Genomic DNA, 23582 nt, shown 5'->3' with positions numbered 1-23582 from the left:
CTGGCCTGCATCGCTGGTCTCATCGTGAAGATTGGGCCAGAGAAGATGACCCCCGAGTAACTGTATGACGATACGATCTCAACTGGTGACCCACCGCAAGTAAACTGTTTCCGTTGCATGATTGCTCGAGAGGTGTTAAAGATCATGACCTTGGTCTTGCCAAGGTTGACCTCCAAATCATGGGATAAACAAAAAGCGTGCAGTGCATCCAGGTGTCGCTGGAGCCCCTCGGGTGTGGACGACAAGAGTGTCACATCATCAGAATCCTGATGATGATCTGGGCAAGTGAGCAACCGGTCCCTCCGACCGCCCCCATGAAAGTCTCAAGCTCATCAATGTAGAGGCCAAACATGGTCGGTGATAAGGTACAACACTGTTTGACCCCTATGGTACTCAGGATCTCATCTGTCCAACCTGTGCCTGTCCGAACTCGGCCTGAGACTCTCTCATAAAGTGCCATGACTGCCCAGATGATCTCCTGATCAAATCCCAGTGTCTGTAGGCGTGTGACGAGCTCGAGGTACTGTGTCAAAGGCTTTGCAGAAATCCACAAAGCAACAATATACCCTCTCCTTCCGTGATCTGGACTCCTCAATGACAATCCTGAGTGTGAGTATGGTGGGCTGGTGTGGGACATCATAAAGATGGTGTGCATACCTGTGCCAGACTCTCGTGTCGGTGAGGGGTGATGGGGACCTACGCTCAAGGAATCTGTGCACAAGATGTAGGTTGTCCCCATCACCCCTCACTGACAAGATGCTGCTGTACAAGATGTGCAACAGCTCCTCCTCATTTCGATGAAGAAATGTCTGCTTCTTCCGACGTACGAGACGTCGGTACTTGTGTATCGTGTCTGGTGTGTTTGGGAGGTGACATCTGGTTTCACATCGGAGCTGTCGGCGATAAGCCTTGCACTCCGCATCGTACCAATTGTTGCAGGGTACAGAACCAAGAGGTGGTCTTCTAGTGGACAGTGTGGTGTGGGGAAAGATTTGGAGGGCAGCCTCGTGGAGTGTGCGACTAATCAGGGTAGCCCGGTCCTCTATGAGTTCTATGTGATCGATGTAGGTTAGGTGTCTGTTTAGGCGTCCAGAGTAGGCCGGTGAGAGGCTGTGATCAAAGTGTATGTCGTGGTAGGTGTCGTGCTTCCTATGTAGTGTGTGTGGTGTGGCTAAGCGTGGGGTGGCGATAGTGAAGAATATCTATGTGTGATAAGCTCCTGGAGGGAGTGGTGCTACGGTGAAGTCGGTGATACATGAAGTGAAGGTAGGGGATCCCATGATGTAATCTACTACACTAGTGCCCCCCCCATGTGGGAAGCAAGTAAAACCACCTGAGGAGGGCGATAGGTCGAGCCCGTTGTAGATGATGAGATCATGCATCCTGCCCAGATCAAGAAGTGCGTGTCCATATGGTGTAACATGCCCGTGTCGGTTTGATGAGGTCCTGGTCATACCTGCTCCGTCTAGGTCCATGTCTCGTAGCATGATAGAGTCATCTCGGAAGTCCAGGAGTGGTGTCTGGCGCGTGCTTGTCCTGGCGTTGAAGTCCCCAACGAGAACTTCCCCACGGGCTGAAAGGTCTGGGATATCCTGATGTAAGGGTGCATATGGCGATGTCTCACCCTCCTCTCGTGCCACTCTGGCGAAGTGGGATGTGTTTGGCGGGAAGTAGCATATTGCTATGAAAAGGTCACGGGTGTCTATGCATCAGATTCGGATCCACATGAATCGGGAGTGTGCGTCCTTGCTCTCAATGGAGATTTTTCCAACGAGGGAAGACCTGTACAATACTACGACCCCGCCTGATCCTCGGCGGACTCCTCCTGTATCCCTCATCTCATCACTGAAGGCTGACTCCGATGTGTAGCCACTGACTATCGGTAGTGGACGCTCTGGGCTGTGGTGTGTCTCTGTGTAAAAGACTATGTCTCATCCTGTATAAGACTCCGAGAAGTTCCCTAGGTCTGACCATAAGGTACCATTACAGTTCCAAATGGTGCAGTCTAGGGTCTCGGAAACCTGAGTCTCATAGGCCCCGTCCCCCTAGGAGGTATGGGTGGGAGCCCGACGGGTGCCGGTCAACAACCTACCATCTCGGACCACAGCCCATTTCCCCTCCTTGCGGGTAACATCCCGCTACTGCAGAAGAACTCGTCGCTCCTCAATCTGTAGTGGTGTCAAATCCTTGTCCATGGACAGGGTGGGATGCTCTCGTAGGGAGGCTCGGCATCGGAGTGTCGCTAGTCGAGCATGTGAATCTCTGAAGCGAATGACTAGGGGCTATGGGATCTCTCCCAACACGCCATGCTCCCTTTATGCCATGGTCGGAGACTCCCATGGTGGTGGTCACAAAGGTGATCGCCTCCTCCATGGGCGTCATAGTGGTGTTGGTGTTGTCTCGGGTGATCCCTCGTACTTGAATGTTGAGGGCCTTCGAAGCCCTCTGCTGCTGCTCCTGTATGGCGGCTGAAATGGTTGCCTTTGCGGGATCCCGTTTCGCCACGTCCACCCATCTAGTTGTCTCCGCTATAGCCAACTGTATCGTGGCTATCTGTGCCTCCATCTCTATGAGTGGAGTCCTTCCAGGTGCTGCTCTGAGGGTCGCGAGCTCCTGTCAAAGCTGTGTGATGTCGTGTCTGAGTCCCTGGATAAGGGTGCCCCAAGCATCTGGTGGGCGCCTAAGATGTCCTGGTCCAGGTGGGAACTGGATCTCGAGAGGGGTTGGAATGAAGGTGGGCTGCTGAGGTTGACTGAGGGTGGGGATAGCATGATCTGGGCGAGGGAGTGGTATGTAGGAGTAGCGAGGCCGGACGAGGTGATGAAGGGTGGCTGACTGAGAGGTAGAGGTGATACGAGGGGAAAGTACTGTGGAGCCGTGGCTAGTGGGGCTAATGGTGAGGCTATTGGAGAGGAGACATGTGATGATGATGCAGGAGGGGGGGAGGAGAGAGGTGGCGTAGATGATGAGTCGGATGATGGTGGTGAAATAGTGGTTGTAACCATAGAGGTCTAGGATGTGGTGAGCGGCATGGGCTTTGGGTGGGCCCCTTTCTTCTGGGCCGCGGTGCTGTCCACTGTCAAACCACTCCGGTTGCTGCGTTTGTTGAAGTCCTCCAAACTGAGTTGCTTTTGTGTTTTCGCCTTGTCACCGTTCCCCTTCCCCATCTCCACGCGTATGCAGATTTGGATCGAAGGGTCTCCCGCCTAGTCTCCTGTCCTCATCCCCTTGTTCCCTTCATTATGGGGGAAACAGCAGTGGGCAAAGAAGGGATTGCAGGAGGTCGAAGCTGCTTCTCTTTCTTTTTCTTTTTTTCTTTTTTAAAGTCGGAGCTGAGAGCGGTTTTTTTTTTCTTTTGCCCCAAAAAAAAAAAGAAACCGGGGGGGGGGGGTAGCGGGGGGGGTAGAGAGGGGTAGCGGGGGTAGCGGAGGGGGTTAGCGAGGGGGCGGGGGGGGGGGGGTAGCGGAGGGGGTTAGCGAGGGGTAGCGGAGGGAGTAGCAGAGTTAGCAGGAGGGGGTAGCAAAGGTAGCGAGAGGGGTAGCGGGGGGGTAGCAGAGGTAGCGGGAGGAGGTAGCGGGAGGGGTGAGCGAGGGGCTGCGGGAGCTGAGTGGAGGGGTGAGAGGAGGGGTGCGAAGGGGTGAGCGCAGGGGCTGAGCGAAGGGCTGAGTGAGAGAGAAAACACTCAAGAGGGGCTGAGCGGGGGGGGGGGGGGGGGGTAGCAAAGGTAGTGGGAGGGGTGAGCGAGGGGCCAACTCTAGATGCGGGAGTCGGGTGAGATTTTGAGTTTCCCTATGATCCAGGTGGTGTTACTTAGATTGGAAGGCACTCCAGTGACACATACGAGGTTCAACCAAGCAAGGCTATTCTAGATCGTAAGCCTAGAGTCTCCTTGGCGGAGCATCGTACTGCTGTGCCATTCCATGCACGGAATGATGCGGTCAAATATGTTGTTGAATGTTTGCCTTGCCAACACAATAAGTGGACAGCCAACTACCAGGTGGTCTATTGCAACCATTACCCATTATAGAGGGGAAATGGACACGTATAGCAATGGATTTCATCACAGGCTTGCCTTCTACAGAGAGGGGATGGGAGTCAAGTTTATGCTAAATCACCCTATAGCATGACCTTTAGACTGTAAGATACGAGTTGCTATGGGTTCATCGTCATCATCAAGAGCATCATCCTTATCAACTATCCAATCAATATTAGGCATGGTTGCTTTGACATGTGCTAAGGTGTCGCTGAAAGAGTCGTCCTCTTTGTACCATCCTTCAGGGAGTCCCCCTGTTCTAATCTTCAAAGCATTATCATGCCTAGCTGCATGTTCTTTAATCTCTTCCTGAATGTCAGCCTTGTTAACCTTTGCGTCAAACTCCACAATCACTTCCTTCTTTGCGGTTTGTACTTAAGTGTGAACTAGGTCTTTGACTGTGGAGACTAGTTGCGGGGTAGGGGAGGAAGCCTTGTAAGATTTTACAACCTCGTCGATGATGACTGCCTGCTTGCTAGGTCCTTCTAGAACCTGAATTCTAGCTACTACATGTGCCAGTTGCATCTTTAACTCTCTTACCTGCTCTTGTAGATAAAAAATCTGTTCATGGTGCCCAATGATGGGTCCATATCTCCTCGTAGGTATGTATGTGCATACGGAGAGGGTGTCATAGCTGCAATGGTGGCGTATCGGGACCTGCTGCCTGAGATGATTGGGGTTGAGGGGGGGGACTTCGAGGAGAGGCTTGGCCATTCCTTGCTGGCCATGTCTTCTGCTGCCCCCCTGGCTGAGCTAACCCCTTAGCTGGGCTGGGGGTTCATCCCAACTAGGGGCTAAACACTTGGTTGGGTTAACCTCCGTTGAGGTTTGGTTAGATTAGAGTTAACCCAGGTTAGGGTTTTTGAAAGGGGGCTGTTATCAACGAAGTTGGAAGGGGGGTCGAATGTCCGAGAGGCTGGCTGCTCCTGTTGCTGGCTGTAGTGGTGGTTACTACTGGTGGCAACTGCTAGCGGTGCTGGTGGCGGCTGCTACTGGCGACTGGTGGCTAGAACTGCTGGCAGCTGCCGGCAGTCAGAGAGAGAGAGAGAGAAAGAAAGAAAGAAAGAAATTTTATTAAAGGTCCACGGAAGGCCATACATGGCCTATGGGACACAAAATCATCCGAAAGGAAAATACATCATCAACGATGCGCCAACTAGGTGGCCTCATCGTAATACCGCTAAGATGCCAAAAATGGCTACAAAAATCCTAGATACAAAATGAAATGAAATAGAGTACCAAAATTGCCTAGATACAAAATGTAAAATATGAAATATGAGGAACATCGTCTTCCCTAAGGGGTCTGTGATCCAAAGAAATGATGGAAGTCATGGCCATCGACCATGCCTCCTGCCATGAGTGTGAAGATCTGGGCCGGTGCCAAGTCTCCATGGAGCAATCTCCTCCGAAAATCTGCCATCATCCTCCGTCGTCTAGAAATAAAGCGACGGGTACGGCCTCTGTGTAAGATCATCCTGCGGTGCTGCCGGATCATGTCATATGTACATCCTCGGGGTGGAACCATCGGTGCTCTCTGGCAAGATGGGCTATCTCTGTGCTCATGGTCCTGCGCCTCGTCCTGCTCCTCATGAATAACCAGGTCTCCGGCAGGGATGCGACGGTGCTCTCTGAGGAATCTCTCTCTGTATCTGGTGATCTCCCTGATGAACAACGCTAAGCAATACTGATCCTCATACTCCATAATCCGAGAGAGAGGTCCAAATCCGTGCCCAAATAAACAGTGAAATCTGCCACGGATCTCATAATATAAAGGGCATCTGCAAACAAAATGCTCCTCAGTCTCCACCTCCCCCATAGTGCAACAAGGGCATATCCTAGTCTCTCGCCTGGGTCTATGTCCGGTAGCTGTACGACGCATCCTGCCGGCCTCAACGTCTAATCTGTGGGAAGATACCCTGAGCTGGCCCAAGGCAATCCTGAGTGAGTGCGACATATGAACGCCGATATATCCTGGGGATATGATGAAGCCATCCTCTGAAATCCTGAGAAAATGGTCACGATATGTGGCCATCTTCGTAGGAAGCTCCGTGGGATGAACCCAAGTGCGAAACGTGTGTAGCTGCAACAAATCTGCCCTGATAACCTGGCTGAGCTCATGTCGAGTGAGAGGGAGGCGAGGGGCATCTTGGCAGCCTATCCATATCCAAGCCCAGCGAGGTGAGCCATGTGGAGAGTGTGTGGTACCAACAAAAAGTATGACCTCTCTCTGCTAACATCTGCGAGGATGTCAGTGCTAGCCACGGTAATCGTGCTCTGCCTGCTGCTGAGTCTCCGAGCGCCCTGATCCTATGCAAGTACGTAACTGACTGAAATGCTGCATCTAGCGCTAGGGGTGTAGCTCCAAACTCTGCGAACGTAATCTGATGCGGTACCGTGGGCTTCGCTCTGATCAATCTGGAGAACATGATGATCTGTAACCTCTCTACTCGTCTCCAATCTGCAACCCTGAGATCTCCTGCCCAAAAGGGGCTAGCATACATGACTGCAGGTCTCACCAGCGTATTGAAAAGTAAGGACTTCGTGCCGGGATGCTGAAAATGTGACTGTGCACACTGCCTCTCGAGAAGAGCCAAGGCGGCATACCCTCTACTGATCCTATCTCGTGCTGCATGCGTCATGGTGAAGACTGGACCTCTAAATGTGGCACCCAAATATGTATACTCCCTAACTAGCTCCACCTCCTGCCCATCAAATGTGAAAGAGAACTCGCCTCTCCTATAAACCTGGTATGACGTGTTGAAGACCATGACTTTGGTCTTCCCAAGGTTTACAGACAACCCTCTGTCCTGACAAAAGCTGTGGAGTGCATGGAGATGTGCCTGTAAACCCTGCTGGGAGGAAGAAATAAGAACCACGTCATCTGCATAGAGGAGAATCGGTATCGTGGATCCTGCCAGTAAAGAACCTGTACCACCCATCGTCTGTATGTACATCTCTAACTCATCGATATAGAGACCAAAGAGTGTCGGAGACAAAGGACACCCCTGCTTCACCCCTATCGTACTGCGTACTTCCGCCGACAGCCCCGCCCGTGTCCTGACTCTACCTGTGACTCTCTCATACAAGGCCATGATCGCCCATTGAATCTCCCCATTGAATCCCAAGTCAAGAAAGAAATTTTATTAAAGGTCCACGGAAGGCCATACATGGCCTATGGGACACAAAATCATCCGAAAGGAAAATACATCATCAACGATGGGCCAACTAGGTGGCCTCATCGTAATACAGCTAAGATGCCAAAAATGGCTACAAAAATCCTAGATACAAAATGAAATGAAATAGAGTACCAAAAATGCCTAGATACAAAATGTAAAATATGAAATATGAGGAACATCGTCTTCCGTAAGGAAAGAAATGATGGAAGTCATGGCCATCGACCATGCCTCCTGCCATGAGTGTGAAGATCTGGGCAAGTGTCAAGTGGGCTGCTGGCGGTGCCAAGTCTCCATGGAGCAATCTCCTCCGAAAATCTGCCATCATCCTCCGTCGTCTAGAAATAAAGCGACGGGTACGGCCTCTGTGTAAGATCATCCTGCGGTGCTGCCGAATCATGTCATATGTACATCCTCGGGGTGGAACCATCGGTGCTCTCTGGCAAGATGGGCTATCTCTGTGCTCATGGTCCTGCGCCTCGTCCTGCTCCTCATGAATAACCAGGTCTCTAGCAGGGATGCTACGGTGCTCTCTGAGGAATCTCTCTCTGTATCTGGTGATCTCCCTTATGAACAACGCTAAGCAATACTGATCCTCATACTCCATAATCCGAGAGAGAGGTCCAAATCCGTGCCCAAATAAACAGTGAAATCTGCCACGGATCTCATAATATAAGGGGCATCTGCAAACAAAGTGCTCCTCAGTCTCCATCTCCCCCATAGTGCAACAAGGGCATATCCTAGTCTCTCGCCTGGGTCTATGTCCGGTAGCTGTACGACGCATCCTGCCGGCCTCAACGTCTAGGCGAGGGGCATCTATGCTGTATCGAAATGGTGGCAGCCTATCCATATCCAAGGCCAACGAGGTGAGCCATGTGGAGAGTGTGTGGTACCAACAAAAAGTATGACCTCTCTCCGCTAACATCTGCGAGGATGTCAGTGCTAGCCATGGTAATCGTGCTCTACCTGCTGCTGAGTCTCCGAGCGTCCTGATCCTATGCAAGTATGTAACTGACTGAAATGCTGCATCTAGCGCTAGGGGTGTAGCTCCGAAGTCTGCGAGCATAATCTGATGCGGTACCGTGGGCTTCGCTCTGATCAATCTGGAGAACATGATGATCTGTAACCTCTCTACTCGTCTCCAATCTGCAACACTGAGATCTCCTGCCCAAAAGGGGCTAGCATACATGGCTGCAGGTCTCACCAGCGTATCGAAAAGTAAGGACTTCGTGTCGGGATGCTGAAAATGTGACTGTGCACACTGCCTCTCGAGAAGAGCCAAGGCGGCATACCCTCTACTGATCCTATCTCGTGCTGCATGCGTCATGGTGAAGACTGGACCTCTAAATGTGGCACCCAAATATGTATACTCCCTGACTAGCTCCACCTCCTGCCCATCAAATGTGAAAGAGAACTCGCCTCTCCTATAAACCTGGTATGACGTGTTGAAGACCATGACTTTGGTCTTCCCAAGGTTTACAGACAACCCTCTGTCCTGACAAAAGCTGTGGAGTGCATGGAGATGTGCCTGTAAACCCTGCTGGGAGGAAGAAATAAGAACCACGTCATCTGCATAGAGGAGAATCGGTATCGTGGATATTGCCAGAAAAGAACCTGTACCACCCATCGTCTGTATGTACATCTCTAACTCATCGATATAGAGACCAAAGAGTGTCGGAGACAAAGGACGCCCCTGCTTCACCCCTGTCGTACTTGCGTACTTCCCCTGACAGCCCCACCCGTGTCCTGACTCTACCTGTGACTCTCTCATACAAGGCCCTGATCGCCCATTGAATCTCCCCACTGAATCCCAAGTCACGAAGTCGCTGGAAGAGTTTGAAACGCGGCACTGTGTCAAATGCCTTTCTGAAGTCCACGAAGCATAAATAGAGCCGTTGCTTACGTGACTTCGCCTCCTCAATCAAAGCCCTGAGTGTGAAGATATGATCTAGAGTCGAGTGCTCTGCACGAAATCCTGCCTGCCCTCTAGCTCTCATACCTGTCGCCTCGGCATGATCATTTATATGTCCTTCTAGAATGGTCGCATAAATCTTGGCCATGACATGGCCAATCATAATGGTCTTGTAGTTCGACGCCTCCAAAGGATCCCCCGACTTGTGTATGGGTACTTTAGTATTTTCTAGCCAACTAGGTGGAAGACCTGTACAAATGGACTCGTTAAAAAGACGGGAGAGGACTGTAGCTAAGGCATCAATCCCATGGATTACATACTCCGCTAGAGAGAGAGAGAGGTGATGAGCAAGAAGCAATGACGGATGACGAGCAAGAAGTAGGAAGCAGCGATGAATGGAATAGAAAAGGAGAGGGAGAAGGGACGAAAGGGGAAGGTAAGAGATGGAAAGGGAGAGAAAAGGAAGGGATATGTAAAGATCTGTACTTGGAATCTTGTGGCTGGATGTTTCTCTAGCAATCTCCTATGGCTAGGGGAAGAATTCCTCGGCCATTTCCCTGAGAAGCATCTCAAAGTTTTGGGATGAGTTGGCCTTGGCGAAATCTGATCCAAGCATGGTGCCCTTGCAACTGATATTCCATAATTTATTTAAAAAAATAAAATGTAAAACGGGTTCCAATCATTTCAAAAGTCTTGTAACAAGTGTGTGATAACCATGCGATGGCCATTAAATATTTGTAGTATTTGTAAGACTGTAAAAGCTGTCCTCTGACAATAAATAAGCAAGCACAGATATATTATTTCAGTATACATGACTTTAATGATGTTGCACCAGAAAGGCATGAAGGATTATGAAGAAGATGCCTCTTGGATTGATACTTATCTTTTGTGAGCTCCAAGACAGTGTTGTAAATGAGTTGTCATCAAGTTCAATGCATTGAAAATAGAGACTCATGAATATTGATTCGAAATGATACATACTAATTTAGTATGTCATGCATCATGAATCTTAAATCCTGACATCTCAAGGGTGCATTGCTGAAATTGATGCTATCCTGGGTTGAAAGTAACAAAATGGTTGTGATATCAGGTTCAAGAGTTTCTCAGCAGCATGTTGAAGGAACTGGGAGGTACTGCAACTACACAGGTGGCTTATCATATTTTGTCATAGTCAAAGTGTAGTGGTCATGAATGGCATTATTATGTCAAGTTCTTTTCAAAGTTTGAATGGCTGAAATCTAACTTTAACCTTCTTTTGGTATCATTTAAACTTGACAGGAAGTAGAAGGAAGGCTCTGCATCGCAGTGCCCAAAGACAGTCAGAGCTCCTTCTCAGGGCTACTTTTGCAAAGGTTGCATCACATTTTTCAAATAACCTTGATATTATAATATTCTTATTACACTCTTATTGTTTGTTTTATTTTGAAGGACTTGATGCATACTCTATGTATATATCTATCCAATAAATGTTGAACTTGTGAGGAGGCAAGGAAAGACATGTTTAACAAAATCAAGACTTGTATGCCTCAAAGTATTATCTTTTGATGTAAGGGGATTTTCTAATTTCAGAGCTCACGTCTTAGCAATGGAAATATTACAATTATCCTTGTATGTGTAGTGTGTCCTGTCAAGCTGCCAGACTATATTGTATTATTGCAAACCAGAGGTGACCTTTGTGACCATGCTAGCAACCGAGTTAAAAGTTTAAGGTATGTGACTTCTAAATGTGATGGGATGCTTCCCTTGGTCAATTCAGAAGGTTGATTTTCTTTCCCGATGCTTTCTTGACACTGGCATTGGACTCCTTAGAACTTGATGAAGGCTTGAGACTTCTTTGCAATGCAGTATATCCATATCATCATCCTCAAATTATCAATGAGGTGAGATAATACCCAGATCCAGAAAATGATGTTGTGGACATCTTTCCAAGCATTTGTCAAAATGGACCAACTCCAGTGGAACCTTGGCTCTTTGCGTAGCCACATTTGGGAATGCCTCTCGGTGTTGCTTACCCATCATGCCACCCTGGCAGACCTCTGCATTGTCTTCAATGTGTGGAAGTGAATCTACTAATCCAGTTCTTTGCATCTCCGAGAGAGTCCCATAGTTGACATGTACGAACCTTTCATGCCACAGCTTCGAACTATCTTTATCCACTTGGGCCATCAAGGCCTGATTTTGTACAGCCCATGCTCCTGTGTTCCTCTTGTCACCCCGTTTCCTGTGTCCTTTGATTTGGGTCACGACTCTTCCATCATCAAACTCAGCCTTTATCCTATTCTTTGTGATCTAGCTGACAAATAGAAGATCCTTGCAAAGATTAGGAACATGAAGAACATTTGTACCTTTTATTCACCTGAATTTGTGGTGAATGGAATGCTCCGAATTCCTTCTATTTAGCACCTCTTGCAGTCTTTGACAGTTACAGACGAATAAGAATGTGCAGCTTGAAGTACCTTAAATCGATTCTTGTTGGTGGACATGTGTCTAGAGGCACTGCTGTGTTCAGCACTTGCAGATGAATCCGGGTGCACACATTGAAGGTTTTTTTGTTTGACATGTCTCTAGAGGCACTGCTGTCAAGACTCAGCATACTAGCCTTCATTATCCTCATTGCATGAGCTGAGTAGTGCTCTATAACTAGAAAGATCTCCTCTTTTGCAACGTTTGTTGAATTCGACTTTGACTCTTCTTTAGATTTGTTACCTTCCTTCCGCTTTTGGTCTGCCTTGTTCTTTCTGCAATTTTTAGCCATGCGGCCTAGCTTGTCACAGTAGAAACACGTTTGGTCCCAATTCCTGTTTTTCTTGTCTCCACTATCTTCTAGCTTGCTCCTTTTAGATCCGTCGTCATCCTCGTGATTGCCTTTTCCAGGCCTTCCTATTCCGCTTTTACCTTTTGGAGGAAGGCCTTGTCACCATCATCTTTATCGTGTTGCTTCTCTCGGGCTTCTTCTTGGAGTAGTAGAGGACAGTGGACTAAGCTCCTCAAACATCATTGGAGTAGTCTGTTGACCTATTGTCGCTATCATGACAAAACCTTTAAAGCTTCTGGGAAGAGAGCCAAGTACATGCATGGCCAGTAGACTTGTGTCATCGCCGTCAATTGGTCGCTCACGACCTTCACCTTAGTGAGATGGTCATGGATTTGTTCCCTTCATCCATCTTGGTGAACAGTTGATTCTGGAGGGAAAGGATGCAAGATGTGTTGTTGGTCTCATATAGATCCTTCAAGATCTTCCAAGCCTCTTCCGTCGTATCCGCAAGCTAGATGTGGGGTATAATAGAATCTACACTGATTCCAATTATCGTGGGAAATGCCTCCGCATCTTCTATATCAAATCTCGCATTGCCACTGGATTTGCTACTGTCACGACACTTGTTACTGGATCCGTGAGTCCTTAGGCTTCACTCCCGCTCCTTTGGTGATCTCCTAGATCGGCCTCAAAACCAAGTAACTTTTGAGCTTTACCTTCCAGATGGGGTAGTTGCTCCCATCTTATTTTCCACCCTCTCCAAAGTTGAGAATAGTCATGCATGTAGCCATTTGCAAGCGCGGGAAACGCACTTGACAATCTCTAAACTGATTGCAACACCTAAAGAAGGAAATGGATTTTTAGAGGACCTTACTTTATTGACAATCTTTGAACTGTCAGCAACACCTAAAGCAGAAAACTGATATTTATAGGACCTGAATGAAACGGCATCTCCTTGTTATTTTGGAGGGATGCCTCCTTCAGTGTGTTGGAGAGGGTGAATAAATTGCAAAATTGTTGAATGGTCACACTTGTTATCATACTCAACAAAATTTGAAGTGGACCGAGTGAGTGGTTCTACCTTTGTCGATGACAAAGCTGTGGCGGTGACGGTTGCTGCGCTCAAACTTGCCTCCATAGCGGCTAATATCTGTTTGTGTTGAGAAGCATCGTCTCTCGGTCTATCTTTTGTTGCCTCTTTGCCTGGGCACCGATCTTGTTGGTAGTCTTTCTCCTCTTCAAAGTCTTGAAGGGTGAATCCTTTTCCCGACCCTTCCATGGCGTTTGATTGTGTGTCTTGCGGTAGTCAAGCTAGATACAGACCGAAGCTTTGATACCAATGTAACATGCAACGGTAATCTGATCGTGTAATTCACAGCAGGACCTTCTTTAAACCTTTAGCGAGGAATTAGCGTAATCCACCATAGAGAGAGAAAGGAGATGAGGGTAGAGAGAGAGTAGAGTCGACAATCGATTGGGTCCATGTACCCACTGAGGGCTCCCTCTGCCAATTAGGGGAGAATTTGCTTTATACTTAGAGAGCTGAGAAATACAAAGAACACTCTTCGAGAGAGCACGGAACGCGCTTTTGAAGAGCTTACTGTGCACACGTAGAACAAACCCAAAGACTTGAGAGGAAACGCCGACCAATACCGAGACCTTGATGCTATCCACACTGACGATGTAGGATGCTTCTGCAATGCAAGGGAGAGGCTTGTGCTGTCCACCAGAATGCAGGTTACTGCGTGAGTGAGAGAGTGAAAACTAGGAGTGATAGATGCTATAAGAGAGCTGAGAGATGACTGAAATAAAGAGCTGAGAATGAGCTGTGTAAAAGTGTAAGAGATAACTGAAAAGAGCTGCTGAAACAGACCCCAAACCTTACTCCGTTCATTGTCCTGACTCTCCGTCTGATGCGTCGTGGGAACACCTTCCCAGAGGGCTGAACTGATGCCAAAGGCTGAGGCTGGTCAGAGGGCCACTGGGGGTGAGTGTCAGGCTGTTCAGAGAGGGCTGAGCAGGGGCTGAAGGAGGGGGGGAACTGAATAAGGAAAGAGGGCGTGGAGGCCCCCTATTTATACGGCTTTTGGGGCTGGTCATAAAGGCATCCCTAGGCCCCATATATGGTAGCCTAGGGAGGGGTGCAGGATAGCCTATAAAAGCAGCCCTTCCCCTGCCATTCTCTTCACTTGTTCCAGCCCTAAGAGGGACTAGAAGGGCTCCTATCCTATGCTGGACCTAAACCTAAGACGGAAACACTACCCTATGGTTCTCCAATGGATACTAGTGAACAAGGACTGATCTTCCGACTTGACCTAAGGCTGAGAGACTGACTTACGTAGCTTGCGCCTGATTGTCCCTGGACAAGGGCTCACAAAGGGGTCACAGCATACGACAAAATATCCTATTAGGAAAGTATTACGCACTTGTCGATGTAACCAGTGTGTCACTTTGCACCCGAGTGCAGGGGGTGCATGTAACATATTGAAAGATGCCATTCTTGATGTTGGGCCAGATAATGTGGTGCAGGTATGCATGGGACAATGCATCTAATTGTGTGCGAGTAGAAGAATTGATAGAGGATTAGGGGCCACATGTTTTCTATACTAGATGCACATGCCATTGCCTTGACCTCTTGTTTGAGGACATTGGGCAGCTTGCTGGGTGAAGCTAGTGTTAGTACATGCCAACATGATTGTGATGTTTGTCACTTGAAAGCACACCATGTTAGCATTATATAGAACTTTCAGCAAGAAGGAATTGGTGAAACCTGCACGACTCCTTTTGCTTACATGTTTATCGTGTTAGCAAACTTGTTGGATGATAGAGTCTACTATGGATTGCACCTTATGGTTGTGAGTGATGAGTACTGTAGGAAGAAAGTATCACATACTGTGAAAGCACAACAGGTGTCTTCCATTATGTTGGGGACCTCATTCTGGCAGGAAGCAAGAGTCAGTGTGAAGATAATTGCACCTATTTAGAAAATCCTTCGTTTGGCTGATAGGAAAGGGGCCACCATGGGACTTGTATATGAGCTCACTGATCGAATGGTGGAGAAGATATAAACTATGGATGCGATAGGCTCCTTAAAGTTGGCTGATGTTAGAGCCTTGTGTGTTAAGTGGGGTCTGATGCACTCTCCTTTGCATGTAACAGCTTTTGTTCTCCATTCTATTTTGAGAGAGAAAATCTAGATGGTGATAAGGAGGTGCATGATGGGTAGATGGATGTCACAGAGCCGTACACAAAGTATGATGTTGAGAGGCATGGCATCTTAATTGATGAGTTAGATATTTATAAGTCCATGTTAGACACATTTGCTCAGGAAATTACGAAGGATGATAAGAGTATGTACCAAGGGGTGGAGTGGTGGGAGAAATTTGGGGCTCCCACTCCAAATTTATAGCAATTGGCTATTTGAGTGCTCCTGCAGGGGATGTGTGCTGCTCCTTGTGAGAGGAACTGGTCATACCAAAAGAAGGAATAGGCTGTTTCCAAAGAATACAGAGAAATTAGTATACATCCATACTAATTTGCAACTGATCTCAAAATCAAGGAAAGGGGATTTGAGAAGATAGAAGTGACCTTGGAATTTATCAATAAGGAGAAGGCTGTTTGCTTTGCAAGAGAGTACAGAGGGATAAAAGGAGATTCTAGCCCCTCCTGTTATAGGAAGGATGGATGTTGCTGCAGCTTCAAGCAGCTCTAGTATTTTGGAGTCCCATTGCGAGGGAAATTAGAATGATAGTGATGAGGATGAGGATGATGATGAGGAGGAGGAGGATGGCAATGATGCTGATGCTGATGAGGATGAGGATGAGGATGCAGCTTGACGCTTGAGCCTCACTAGTTGTGATGCATTTCAGCTTTGTTTTCTGGCTGTGGCAGCCTGGCAGTCTTATCAGTTTCTTATATGATGTTTTCATGTAGTACCTACAGGCTACTTTCAATTTTCTAGTATCTACTACCCGCTACCTTTGATCATGATGTTTTGGTGTCTATCACTATGTATCAAAATCCAGATGACTATGATCTGTGGAATCATGACTTTAAAATTAATACATGTTTAAAGTTGAAAGTTTTGTAGCTCTCTCAAGTAAATGTGCATAATGTATATTTTCCTAGTATTTTTTTGAATAAAACTAGGGTCACGTATGATTCAGCCCCTGGGGCTGAACCATACTCCAATCATACTTCTGCACCCTTATTACGTATTGTATGGTAATGTATTGAAAAAACTATGGTGGTGCTTTCATTTGGTTATGCTTGTGGGAGAGAGGAGCACTTGGGAGCAGTTTATTTTCTTGGTCAGTGGCCGTGACCCTTGGAGAGAGGCAGAGCTCTCTAGACTCCTTGACAGCCTTTGTTTCTCTTTTAGCTAGTGGAGGTTTGATGGATTTCTTGAGCACCTGGAAATTTTCTATGTTGGGGATTTGGCGATGCATAGGCATATGTTAGTAAAGACGATGATGTCAAATCACTACCAAATATTGCTACATATAGAGCAGTCTCACCGAGGACTTTCGCAAAGAGGGGTCCATATCCCCACTACTCTACTTGAGGAGGAGAAGCTGCAGCAGGCCCCGTGGTTAAGATTGGGCATTAGCCCAAGAGCCCTCCCAGGGATGGTTGGGCCACCTAGGTAGCAAATGCTATTCAGAGGAGAAATGAGGTCCTTCGATGGAAACACTCTTTTCAGGAGCACGAGAGAGCCATGAGGTGGGACATGGTGTTACTGAGAGACTTACAGAGCAGGACTTGGTCTCTCAGTGGCTAACCAACCACTATGAGACCATGCGAGTCGACCTCCAGGCCACTGACATTCGTAGGGCTGAGTTCTCATATCATTCCTTGTTGGCATGTTGGGTTCAGCAGGGTGTTCGGATGACCATGTAGTTCTTCTAGACCACTCTCCCTTGTTCTTCTGGAGTGCAGTTACAAAGATTGCAAGATGCGAGTGGGCAGCTTCACTCATATTTTCGGGAGATCTTACAGATGACCACAGATTTCTCTCGACAGCTTTTTCAGTTGGACTAGGAGTCCCTTCAAGTCCTTGCAGCGCGAGAGGTAGTCTGGGCCCATATTCTGACAATGGTCTCTCAATGAATGTGCAGGTAGATGCAAGCGTCTTTTACAGATGAGGAGCTTTGGGAGGCCCTAAAAGCCCTCCTACTCGACAAGTGTCTGAGGGAGGATGGTTTGACTCCGACCTTCTTCAGATGTTTCTTGGGACCACGTTCACCCCCCCTCCGGTTGGCCTTTTAGGAGATTTTTGACTCAGGGTCTCTACCATAGTCCTTAAGTCGAGGTGGACTTGATCACAAAAAAGTGGGGGGGGTGGGGGGGTAGGACTGATATTTGCCAGTGGAGATTGATCACTCTGCTAGATATCACATACAAGATCCTGGCAAAGTTCCCGAGCTTGCAGTTGTGACCCCACATTGTAGATATCATCCACGGCACACAAACAAGCTCTTCTCTCTCTCTCTCTCTCTCTCTCTCTCTCTCCCCTCACCCCCCCCTCGCAGCTCCCCCCTCTCCCCCTCGCAGCCCCTCACCCCCCCTCGCAGCTCCCCTCTCCCCCTCGCAGCCCCTCACCCCCCCCTCGCAGCTCCCCTCACCCCCCCCTCGCAGCTCCCCCCTCTCCCCCTCGCAGCCCCTCACCCCCCCTCGCAGCTCCCCTCTCCCCCTCGCAGCCCCTCACCCCCCCCTCGCAGCTCCCCTCTCCCCCCCGCAGCCCCTCGCAGCTCACCCCTCCCCCTCGCAGCCCCTCTCCCCCTCGCAGCTCACCTCACCCCCCCCTCGCAGCTCCCCTCTCCCCCTCGCAGCCCCTCACCCCCCCCTCGCAGCTCCCCTCACCTCCCCCTCGCAGCTCCCCTCTCCCCCTCGCAGCCCCTCACCCCCCCTCGCAGCTCCCCTCACCCCCCCCTCGCAGCCCCTCACCCCCCCTCGCAGCCCCTCACCCCCCCCTCGCAGCTCCCCTCTCCCCCCGCAGCCCCTCACAGCTCACCCCTCCCCCTCGCAGCCCCTCTCCCCCTCGCAGCTCACCTCACCCCCCCCTCGCAGCTCCCCTCTCCCCCTCGCAGCCCCTCACCCCCCCCTCGCAGCTCCCCTCACCTCCCCCTCGCAGCTCCCCTCTCCCCCTCGCAGCCCCTCACCCCCCCCTCGCAGCTCCCCTCACCCCCCCCTCGCAGCTCCCCCCTCTCCCCCTCGCAGCCCCTCACCCCCCCTCGCAGCCCCTCGCAGCTCACCCCTCCCCCTCTCCCCCTCGCAGCCCCTCGCAGCTCACCCCTCCCCCCCCTCGCAGCCCCCTCTCCCCCTCGCAGCCCCCTCTCCCCCTCGCAGCCCCTCGCAGCTCACCCCTCCCCCCCCTCGCAGCTCCCCCCCCTCGCAGCTCCTCGCCCCCCCCTCGCAGCTCCTCCCCCCCCCCCTCACAGCTCCTCCCCCTCGCAGCGGCTCACCCCGCTCAGACCCTCCCCCTCGCAGCTCAGCCGCTCAGGTCCCCCACCCCGCTCACCCGCTCATCGCGCATTGGCAGCGCTCGCCATCTCCTGCTTTTCAATGCCGCCGGTTTCCCGTTTCCCGTAATTAAACATGGCCGACATCGTCGAGCATATTACAGAAGGAGCAACAACAGCAACATCAATGGCCTCCACGACCGACATGCTGCACTATAGTAGAAGAGGACTTGCATCCTCTTCAAAGGACAGAGCAGTACCCGCACTTGCCGCACTCCCAGTCGCAGGTACACCAGTTTCAGCTCCACTATCTCATCTTCCGCCCAGCGCAGTGCCCGCACTTGCCGCACTCCCAGTCACAGGTACACCGGTTTCAGCCCCATTATCTCATCTTCCACCCATAGCCACCTTGTACCCGCAGTTTTTTTCACCCCTCCCCTCTCAGGTCCCTTCTTCTCCTACCCCTTCTCCAACTTTAGCCTTCCCCTCCTCTACATCCTCGGTACCCGCTTTCTCTCCCCCTCTCCAGCCTTCTCCCTCATCCCCGCTACCCACCTTACCGGTTTCCCCCCTTTCCCCCCTTTCTCCCTCTCTTTCTCCTTCCATGCCTTGCACTATTTGTCCTTGCCAACACATCCTACCAGAGCTTCAGCACTTTCAGACCCACCTCCGAGATGCCCTTCAGATGCTTCACAGGAAGGACGAGACCATTGCTCTCCTTACAGCTCAGGTTGCATCTCTTACTGATCGAGTGACACAGCAGGACCGGGAGATCTTGTCTATTAGAACAGATCTTCAGGTCTTACAGGCGACTCATAGGACTCTTGCTGGAGAGATTCATGGACACACAGAGCGAGTGCAACAGATCGAGACTCGCGTTTAGCACATAGACACATCTCCCACTACAGCAGTAGCAGCGGTTGAGGAGCGTTTGACCTCCCTTCAGACAGAGGTCCAGAGAGCCACAGAGTGGGTGGATGTCGTCCGCCGTCAGCCATCACAGCCTCAGAGATCGACTGTATCAGCTACATTGGCCGAGTCACAGCAGAGGGCCACAAAGGCCCTCAACATTCGCATTCGTGGTATCTTGCCCTCGGAGACAGAGTCCACGATGACACAGGCTATGACCTTTGTCTCTCAGACATTGGGAGTACAGGATCATGGCATAGTAGGAGCATATAGAGTCGGGAGAGATCGTACTAGAGAGCAGCCCCTCATTATCAGATTCAGAGATGCCCAGGCACGTCTAGCTGCCCTCAGGAGGAGAGGGACACTCAGAGACCACCCACAGATTTCCATGGACGAGGATCTGACTCAGATACAGGTTGAGGAGCGCAAGGCGCTCATGCCTCAGAGAGACACAGCCCGAGCTCAGGGCAAGTGGGCAGTGATCAGGGATGGCAGACTCATCACAGGCACCTTGAGGCGTGCTCCCACAGTGCCTAGGGATGACAGACCAGCAGATATGCCCCACCTCCACCTCCTGCTCCGACCGCCTGACGGGACAGGGCTCATGGGACACACCACCTGTCAGATAGTCTACGCATCGCTGTATGGAACTGCAATGGTTCTTTTACAGCACAGCCAGGCAATCTACGGGGGGCTTTCTTTGGGAGAGATATCATCTTTTTCACAGAGACACACGAGAGTCCAGAGAGACCTTTGCCACGAGTGACAGGATATACATGGAGATCTGCCTTCAGACAGCACACTCGAACATTTGGAGTGAGAGGATCTGGAGGAGTGGCCATTTTGTACAGAGAGCATCTCGATCGGATCATCACAGTGGAGAGAGCGGATTCACATGCCCGATTCTTGTGGGTACGCATCCACCGCAGAGTCTCTCAGCGAGATCTCTTTATTGCAGTTTGCTACTTCCCCCCGGCGCAGTCGTTTTATTCTTCCACTGGACCAGGCCAGTCCATATTTGAGGATCTCTCAGCGGACATTGCAGATTTTTCACATCGCGGAGAAGTCATCCTCTTAGGGGACTTCAACGCGAGGACCTCAAACAGACAGGCCCTCACTTATGACTTCATGGAGGATCCGGTCATACTTCCGGCATCTCACAATGATAGCCTCTGTCGGACTTCATCAGACTGCACAGTACAGCCCACAGATCAGGGACGTCAGTTACTGGAGCTCCTCACCTCGCACAGTATGGTCATTTATAACGGCTTGTCTAGGTGGCCACAGTCTTCCATGCCTACATTCTCTTCTGCTTCTGGGCGTGGCACTAGCGTGATCGACTACATCATAGGTCCCCCGACTCTAGTCCCTTCCATCCATAGCCTTACTGTTAGCCCCTTCATGCCCTCTGCCGACCATGCACTCATCCACTTTACTTTGACTCATGTCTCCCATGACCCACCCCCCCCTCGTCATCACGATCGCACATCCTATTATGAGGTTCATTTCGACCACCAGTTCGATGATGTATATAGCCAGAACCTCAGCCGCCTACTCCGTCCTCATCTATTAGATGCTCTACCATCCACGCAGGACCGGTGGGAACTTGTACATTCTTCACTCGTTTCTGCTGCCCACATGTCCTTCCCTGCCACGTGTCATTCGTCTAGTCCCCCACCGGTTGGTCTTGTTCCTTGCAACGGTTGGTATGACGAGGAGTGTAAGGAACTCCGCAGGAAACTTCACCTTGAGACCAAGGAGAAGTCTCCCCTCCTTACCGAAACCAAGAGAGACTACAAGTGGTTGGTTAGGCGCAAGAAACGCCAATTTCTAGCCCAGAATGAGGAGGAGCTGAGAAGCTTGCTTTTCAGCTGTGACTCCAAGGAATTCTAGAGAAAATTCCTCCGCTCGAAGTCTCAGAGCCCCCTTACAGATCCACGTGTCTGGTCTGCATATACTTCAGCTCTATACGATGTTCCAGATCAGCCAGCCATCGATTTATCCCATTCCCCTAGGCCAGCTTCATCTATTCTTTTCACACCAGAGAGTGTCCGTGCAGCAGTCCACCGATTGAAGAACGGGAGAGCTAAGGATCATGATGGATTGCAAGCGGAGTATGTAATCCATGGGATTGATGCCTTAGATTTTGTTCTTTCCCGTCTCTTCAATGAGTCTGTTTGTACAGGCCTACCACAGTCCTGGTTAGGCAATACCATAGTACCTATCCACAAGTCGGGGGACCCTATGGAGCCGTCGAATTACAGGACCATCATGATCGGCCACGTTATGGCCAAGATCTTTGCATCAGTTTTGGAAAGCCGTATAAATGACCATGCCGAGACGACAGGACTCAGAGCCAGAGGGCAGGCTGGATTTCGTAGGGATCATTCGACACTTGACCACATCCTCACACTTAGGGCACTGGTGGAGGAGGCGAAGTCACGAAGGCAACGGCTTTATTGTTGCTTCGTGGACTTCAGGAAGGCATTTGACACAGTTCCGCGATTCAGATTGTTTCAGAGGATTCGCCAGATGGGCTTTAGTGGAGAGATACAGTGGGCTATCATGGCTTTGTATGAGAGGGTCACTGGTCGGGCTCGGACACGTGAGGGGCTCTCAGAGGAGGTATGCAGCACGATTGGGGTGAAGCAAGGCTGCCCGCTCTCTCCCACTCTCTTTGGATTATATATTGATGAGCTAGAGATGTTTGTACAGATGACAGGTGGTGTGGGCTCTACTCTCTCAGGATCCTCCATTCCTATCCTCCTGTATGCGGACGATGTGGTTCTCATTTCCTCTACTGCTCAGGGCCTCCAGGCACATATTGAGGCACTCCACAGGTTTTGCCAGGACAGGGGGTTGACCGTAAACCTTGGCAAGACCAAGGTTATGGTTTTCAACACCTCTGATCGTATTTACAGCACGGATGAGTTTTACTTCACTTATGACGGACAGCCCATTGAGCTTGTTAGAGAGTACACTTATTTGGGGGCAGTTTTCAGGGGACCGGTCTTCACCATGACATATGCAGCACGAGATAGGATTAGTAAAGGGTATGCTTCGTTGGCTCATCTTGAGCGTCAGTGTTTTCAGTCCCACTTTCAGCATCCCGATACGAAATCCTTGCTTTTTGATACATTGGTGAGACCAGCTGCGATGTATGCAGCTCCTTTCTGGGCAGGAGACCTCGGCGCTGCAGATTGGAGACGAGTAGAGAGGTTACAGATCATCGTGTTCTCTCGGCTCATTAGGGCCAAGGCTACAGTTCCGCACGAGATCATACTAGCAGAGTTTGGAGCTACTCCCCTTGCATTGGATGCAGCGTTTCAATCGGTCATGTATCTGCACAGGGTCAGGGAGTTTGGAGACTCAGCAGCAGGCAGAGCTCGGTTGCCATGGTTAGCACTTGCATCTTCTATGGAGTTGGCACGATCAGGGACCCGATACTGCTGGTACTTCAGACTCACTAGGTGGCTCACATCCCTTGGACTAGACATGGATAGACTGCCTCCGTTCCGATACAGCATAGATGCCCCTCATCTCGAGTTGACTCGCCACGAGCTTAGCCAGGTCACGAGAGCAGACTTGCTGCAGCTTCATACGTATCGCACTTGGATTTATCCCACGCAGCTTCCGGTGAAGATGGCCACATATCGTGACCACTTCCTTCGGATCTCAGAGGATGGATTTGTCATCCCACCAGGCTATACAGGTACCCACATGTCCCACTCACTGAGGATTGCCCTCGGCCAGCTTAGAGTCTCTTCGCATCAGCTCGAGATAGAGGCTGGTAGGATGCGACGCATGGAGGATGGACGGCGACCAGGCCGAGAGACCAGGATCTGCCCTTGTTGCACCATGGGAGAGGTGGAGTCAGAGGAGCACTTCATTTGCAGATGCCCGCTATATTATGAGATCAGAGGTAGATTCCACTGTCTCTTCACGGATGGCTTTGGACCTCTCTCACGAGTGATGGACTACGAGGATCAGCATTGCCTAGCCCTTTATGTCAGGGAGGCCACTATGCTTCGGCGAGACTACCTCAGAGAGCACAGACCGGAGCGTGATAGAGCCCAGCCTCATAGAGCTCAGGCACACGCCATACCAGAGGACAGAGACCAGGAGGAGCACGAGGACGGCAGAGCCCACACAGGACACATGCCTCCACCATGTGGATGTACATATGAGATGGTTTGTAGACGCCGCAGGATCTTGTTACATAGGGGACGTACTCGCCGCTTCATCTCCAGACGATCCAGGATGATGGCAGCATTTCGGAGGAGACTTACTCATGGAGATCTCGCCCCACCAGCCGCTCACCTCACCTTTGCCCAGATTT

The 23582-nt window shown here is 50.3% G+C and overlaps 1 protein-coding gene across 3 annotated transcripts in view; it reads left to right on the top strand.

The window, feature by feature from the left end:
• LOC147905184 (DNA mismatch repair protein MutS, type 2) overlaps positions 1-23582 on the top strand; it is a 269240-nt gene that overhangs the window by 83418 nt on the left and 162240 nt on the right. For all 3 annotated transcript variants that reach the window (XR_015543515.1, XM_087397074.1, XM_087397086.1), the window contains exons 6-7: positions 10209-10265; positions 10397-10470. Coding sequence is in view for 2 of the 3 variants with exons in the window: in XM_087397074.1 (XP_087253200.1) it covers positions 10209-10265; positions 10397-10470 (131 nt within the window). In the remaining variant the exon portion in view is untranslated. The remainder of the gene's footprint in view (positions 1-10208; positions 10266-10396; positions 10471-23582) is intronic.

Source organism: Dipteris shenzhenensis, chromosome 2 (assembly GCF_047967505.1).
Source record: "Dipteris shenzhenensis isolate YYH24624 ecotype China chromosome 2, Dip_SZ_1.0, whole genome shotgun sequence".
Classification (NCBI taxonomy): Eukaryota; Viridiplantae; Streptophyta; class Polypodiopsida; order Gleicheniales; family Dipteridaceae; genus Dipteris; species Dipteris shenzhenensis.
Note: the sequence above shows the minus strand (reverse complement) of the source record. Positions and strands in the feature narration are given on the sequence as shown.